The following is a 6,284-nucleotide window of genomic DNA, read 5'->3' on the forward strand; positions in this document are numbered from 1 at the left end:
GGGAAGGAAGGAGAGATGAAGGAATGAGTCTTGCACTTGGCTCTTACCTCTCTGAGCAGGGTCTTCCCTTCCTCTCTCCACTGCCGACTTCCCTCCCCTCTGCTAGGGCTTCGCCCTCTATCCTCCTCTCTCACTCCACCAGCCTTGCCCACTTTCTTATCTTCCTGCCACCTCCTCACCTGAAGTTTCTACAAAGGCCAAAGGATCTTGAGGTGGGGAGTTTGGGCCTGAAGGGAGAGGGAAGAACCAACCAAAACTCCTGCCTTCTAAGCAATAGCCAGAGACACCTTTGGGGTTGGAAGAAAAGCCGGAAGCGGGAGGCAGAACTCGAGGAAAGAGAATAACCGCAGCAAGCATGTAGGTCACCTTTCCATGGGCTAGTGCACGGAGTCCCCACAACAAATTGATTTAGGCTGGCACTATTGTCCCCAGCTTACAAAAGCAAAACAAAACAAAACAAACAAAAAAACCAAAAAACCAAAACAAAATATAACAAAAAACACAAAACTCTAATGTTCAGAGAGGTTAAGTAACTTGCCCAAGGTCACACAGCTTACTAGTGGGAGCATAACTAGGTCATTCACCCTTCTACTGTCCCTAAACCATTTCTCCAGAGGCCGCTGAATATCTGTCCCAGGCCTGCCCTCCTGCAGGGTCAATGGGGTTGGAAAAGGGCATCATGTACAGAGATGAAAGGAGATGCTCAGGTTTCAGAACATTTGACAGGTCTGTCTGGAAGCATTAAAAATTCATATAGAAACCTGACCCCAGCTGGACCTTGGGCCTGCCACCTGGACTATCCCTGGCCTCCTGGCCTCTCAGAGTCCGTTGGGAAATTTCCCTTCCACAGTGTCCTGAGAGTCCCAAGTCTGTATTTCATAGGAGGGGAGTACCTCTCGGATTAGGGATCGAAAGTTGGGAGCCTGCAGCTAGGAAAACACGGCTGAGAACCCTCCCCCTACTCTGGGTGTAAGAACTTTAGAGGCTTAAGGGCTTATAAACCTTATCATCTGGTGTCCTTCTATTCCTCTCCCCACCCCCCGGCGGTTAGATGTTCATTCTCAGCTCCGGACGACTGAAGCCTGGCTGTGCTTCCCCAGGTGACCAGTCGGGGGCAGCCGTCTGCTTGGAGGAAGCCAGAGCCTGAGCCTCTATCTGCTGCTTTGAAGAACCCCCCATGTATGTTCAGAGAGGTGCAGTCTTGGCCTTGGGAAAGGGCTCTAGAGTCTGAGATCTGAGGATGGGGGAGAGGTTTCCTACTTGAGGGGAGACTGAGGAATTTTAGGGGGCACTCAAAGTCGGTTGGTGGGTTTCAGATACATGATAACTGGTGGCCAGTATGATGTAAACCTTCTAGCTGGAGTGAAGGTTTGGGATGAGATTGTGAGAGAAAAGGCTCGAAAAGCAGTTGGTACCAGACTGAGGGATCTTTGATGCTTTGCTAAGGTGTTTTACCTTTACCCTAGAGGCATTAGGAAGCCATTATAGGCTCCCGAGTGACATCATAACATATGCAAATTTTGATCAGATGAATCTGGTCACCATGGCATGGCTGGGTGGGAGGGAGGGAGAGATTCCATATAGGAAACCAGCGAGGAGGTTATCGCAGTTTTCTTTTATATTCCAGGCATGAGGTAATGAGTAGCTGGAGCAGGGAGGTGGTGGGGAGAATGGGAAGGAAGGAACAGACTCGGGCTGGGTGGGGGACTGGGTAACTGAATAGATATAGGAAATCAGAGAAAGGGAGGAGTTAATTACAACTAGGCTGGGTGTCTGGCAGATGAAAATGCAGAATGGGGGTACACTCACAGAATGTGGGAGGTGAATGAATTTTGCGTTTTTCAGGGGATAGAGGAATCTCAGACAAATCCCTTCCTTTCTCTGGCCTCAGTTTCCCCATCAGAGCGTTGGTGGGGGTTGGGCTGGATGGACTTTAACATTCCTCCTGTTTCAGGCTGTGTGGGTCAAGGTGGTAAATCTGGGTTGTTTGGAGAGCTTGGGGGTCTGTGCATGTGAGATCACTGGAGGTGGTCTCTGTGCTGGGTCCTGATTGAGTGGGGGTGCACGTCAGTGTGCATGTCAGAATTCAGGGGGCACCTGCCATGGGTGGTTGGTGTGCTTGCATGTGCTACATGGCTCTGCTTGGTGCGAGTGTTTGTGAGAGCTCAGGAGTGTGGGTGTGCACGTGATGGGCGTCCGTGGGTCTGTCTGGGCTGGTGGTGGGAGGGGTGGGGGTTGGTGGAGAGTGGCTTTGCTTCAGGCTTCTTCCTGAGGCTCACACACTCCTCCTGCTTTCACTGTTCTGAAATAGCATCGGGACCGAAGGCCCATGAATATTTCACAATGATAATTCTGTGACCTGGACAGCCTGCCTCTAATTTACCAGCAGCCCCCCTCCCCCTGCCCAGGCCCCAGCAGCCCCTCCTCCACCAGAGCTCTTGCCTGGCTGTCCCCCCAATCCAACCCATTAACCTCCTCAGAGCCAGCCTGATACAATTCCCTGCAAGACCCCAGACTCCGAGCTCCCTGGGTTCCTGACCAGCTGCTCTCACTCTCCCCCAACCCACCCCACACTCTTAACCAGAGTCTACCTGCCTCAGGCTTAGATGCTGATTTCTTCTCATTTCTTCCTCTTCTTCTCAAGATCATTTGACCTCCCCAGCCAGAGTCACAGAACCTCAGCCCGCCTCCTCAAGCCCTAGCATCTAGGCCCCCTCTGTCTTTCTATTCCCACCTCCCAAGCTAGATTTTTTTCTTTTTCTTTTTCTTTTTCTTTTTTTTTTTTAAAGACAGAGTCTCTGTCACGCAGGCTGGAGTGCAGTGGTGTGATCTTAGCTCACTGCAATCTCCCCCTCCTGGGTTCAGGCGATTCTTGTGCCTCAGCCTCCTGAGTACCTGGGACTATAGGCACCCACCATCACGCCTGCCTAATTCTTTTGAATTTTTAGTAGAGATGGGTTTTCCGCCATGTTGGCCAGGCTAGTCTCGAACTCCTGACCTCAAGTGATCTGTCCACCTCAGCCTCTCAGAGTGCTGGGATTACAGGTGTAAGACACCACACCCCACTCCAAACTAGATTCTTTTTTTTTTTTTTTTTGTTGAGACGGAGTCTCGCTCTGTGGCCCGGGCTGGAGTGCAGTGGCCGGATCTCAGCTCACTGCAAGCTCCGCCTCCCAGGTTTACGCCATTCTCCTGCCTCAGCCCTGGAGTAGCTGGGACTACAGGCGCCCGCCACCTCGCCCGGCTAGTTTTTTGTATTTTTTAGTAGAGACGGGGTTTCACCGTGTTAGCCAGGATGGTCTTGATCTCCTGACCTCGTGATCCGCCCGTCTCGGCCTCCTAAAGTGCTGGGATTACAGGCTTGAGCCACCGCGCCCGGCCTACCAAACTAGATTCTTTATAAAAAATGTTTAAGAGACTCGGTCTCAATATGTTGTCCAGGCTAGTTTCAAACTCTTGGCCTCAAGTGATCCTCCCACCTCAGCCTCCCAATTAGCTGGGATTACAGGTGCAAGCCACCACACCCAATCTAGCCCAAGCTAGATTCTTAACCCCAAACTCAAATTACCAAACTTCTCTCCAAGTGCTCAGTCTGATGAGACTTCTCCCTAAATTCCAATGCAAGTACTTCTTAGCCTGAACCCTTCCCAGTTCCCAGCCTCTCTTCCACACACCAGAAAGATGAAGGTTCTGATTGTACCTCAAGCCAGTAATGTATCCCAGTTTGGGATTCCTGGCCCTCTGATCACCCTAGCTCCTCAGTCCCCCTTCTAGCCTGTTTGGAAACCTGCTTCTCTGACCTGGCTCATCCCTGATGGCTTCTACCTCATAGGAGCTGAGAGAGAGAGATCACATATCCACAAGGTTGCTGTGTGCAGGTGTGTAGGATGTGCACTGCAAAAGGGCATTTAGCCAAGGAAGCAAGTGTGTGCTGAAACCCAGCCTTGGTCTCTGTTTGCTCTGGCATGGGGCTGTGTTTCCCTGAGGGAGCAGTGCCTTTTTCACATTCATCCAAAGTCATGTTTGGGCTGTCTGTGACGAGGAGTGTGTACATGATCCCTCCTTGCAGAACTGCTCTTGTTTCCTGAAGGAACAGGGTCTGGAAGAAGGCTGTTAACCAGCCAGGTCTTCTCCAGGCTTCATTCCTCAGGTGCCAGACGACTCAGGGTTGGCTGCAGCTCTTCCCCTGGACAAATGAAGAGGTGCCACCAGCACCCACTCTTGCCTGCCAGACTGCGTCTCACCTGGAATGCAGGGCTTCAGTTCCTCATCACGAGGGAGAGCGCACACCACCTCCAGCCACCAGGAAGCTCCTTGATGGCGTGGGAAGGCTCCCCTTCTCCAACCCTCCTGGCCCGGAAAGCCTTACATTCTGAGACCTCATTCCACTTTCGGGGTCCCAAGTCAAGAAATCTTACAGTAGATAAAATAATAGAATTTTTTAATAAATTTTTTTTCCCAAACAACTTCTTTTGATCTTCACCACGCAGGGGCCACAGTGGAGAGGAAAGTTCTCTCCAGGTGCCCTAAAAAGTGTCCAGGGTAGACTTAGGAGAAAAGTATTCCTCCAGTGTCAGGAGGTTGAGGGGACTAGGGTAAGCAGGGGTCAGGATCAGCCTGGCCCTGACTGAGGCATCCCCCAAAGGGTCCTGGGTGGGGCTCCCTGGGGGAGCTTCCAAAGGTCTGCTGGTGGAAGATGCTCTGCAGACAAAAGCCCCTTGGGGTCCGCTGTGGGCCCTTAGGAGCGCGGGTCAGTGGCTGCCTGGGGGGCCCCACCCCAGCCTTGGGATGGGGAAGAATTAATGGCCAGAGTTGGGGAGGGCAGGGCTGAGCCACCACACGCGCCCTCTTGGGGCTGCCATAAGTCAGGACAGCCCAGGAGGCAGGCAAGGAGAGGAGGCCTGGTCCCCGGGGGAGGAGAGGAGCTGGGAGGGGAAAGGGAAGCAGCAAGGCCAGGGGCAGGGGCGGGGGCGGGACAGGGGCCGGAGCCGCAGCCCCGGGTGGACGGGAAGCGGGTATCGGACACTGGCCTCTTCAATCTCAGCACCGCAGTCAGAGGTGGTGGGGCACCAGGAGCAGGAGGCAAAGCAGAGGGCTGGGGAGCCCGGCCGAGAGCGCAGGGCCTCGGGAGTCCGGGGGCGCCTGGCAGGCAGCGCCGGGGCACGTCTGCTCCTCACGCTGGTCCTCACCCCCGTAGCCACCCCAGTAGTCATCTTCGGTGGGCGCGTCCCCGCCCTGGCGCCCCCGCGAGTCTTCGGCGGGCAGATCTCGGTAGAGGGTGGAGGGGTCGGCGGGGGGCGCCCCGGCGTCTGCCACCCCGTACAGGTGGTTGGAGGAGCTGTTACCGCGGGCGCGGCTGCCCGGCCGCGTGGGTGCCGCGGGCGGACACGCCAGGAAGTCGGCCTCGCGGAGCGCGCGCAGGTCTCGGCCCTGGCGCTCAGGGGGCGTGGCGCAGGTCACGTCGGAGCTGGACACGCGCGCGCGCTGGAACCAGGCCCAGAGCGGCCGCGCGCGGCAGTCGCACGCCCAGGGGTTGGCGTTGAGCCGCAGGAACTCGAGCGAGGGCAGGTCGGCGAGCGCCTCGCCGGGCAGCGAGGCCAGGCTGTTGTTGAACAGGTAGAGGATGGTGAGGCGGCTGAGGCCGCGGAAGGCCGCGCGGTGCACGCCCTGCAGCCGGTTCCCGTGCAGCAGCAACCGGTCCAGGCTGCCCAGGCCGCGGAACACGTGCTCTGTGAGCAGCCGCAGGCGGTTCCCGTGCAGGAAGAGGTGGCTCAGGTTGGCCAGGTCCGCAAACAGGTCATCCTGGGTGGGGTGGGGTGGGACACAGAAGAATAGAGTGGGCCTAAGGCAGGGTGCAGACCCCGCTGGGGCCTGGGCCGAGGGAGGGAAGGGGGTGCACCGTGGCAGAAGAGAAAGGGTTGACCTTTTGATTCACTGCATCCTGGATTTGAATTCTGCCTCCTCTTAACCTATTTGCTGTGGAAAAAGTGGTATTGGTGAGGTAAGTGGTTCTTAAACTTTTCGGGTGTATTAGGATCCCCTGCGGATCTCTGAGCGGGCGGCAGGGTGGGGGGCAGAGTTTCTGATTCAGGAGGTTTGGGGTGCAGCCTGGGAATCCGCATGTCTACAGGCTCCCCAGTGCGGCCATTGCAGGACCACAGTTTGAGTTTCAGAACTTATGGTTTGGTGAAGTATGGAGACTGGGGAGCCAGCCTTTCTGATTTCAAATCTTGGATCTGTCATTAACTGATGCCACCTTGGGCAAGTCACTCAGGATATCTGTG

General features: G+C 55.3%; 1 protein-coding gene across 1 annotated transcript; it reads right to left on the bottom strand.

Moving 5' to 3' along the window:
• Positions 1-4,430: 4,430 nt before the first annotated feature.
• On the bottom strand, positions 4,431-5,842 carry RTN4RL2 (reticulon 4 receptor like 2; the record flags this gene model as incomplete). The annotated part of the gene is made up of 1 exon (XM_023201234.2): positions 4,431-5,842. A coding segment is annotated over one exon (790 nt), but the record flags the coding sequence as incomplete, so codon positions are not given.
• Positions 5,843-6,284: the final 442 nt, after the last annotated feature.

Source organism: Piliocolobus tephrosceles, unplaced genomic scaffold (genome assembly GCF_002776525.5).
Source record: "Piliocolobus tephrosceles isolate RC106 unplaced genomic scaffold, ASM277652v3 unscaffolded_23918, whole genome shotgun sequence".
NCBI classification, from domain to species: Eukaryota; Metazoa; Chordata; class Mammalia; order Primates; family Cercopithecidae; genus Piliocolobus; species Piliocolobus tephrosceles.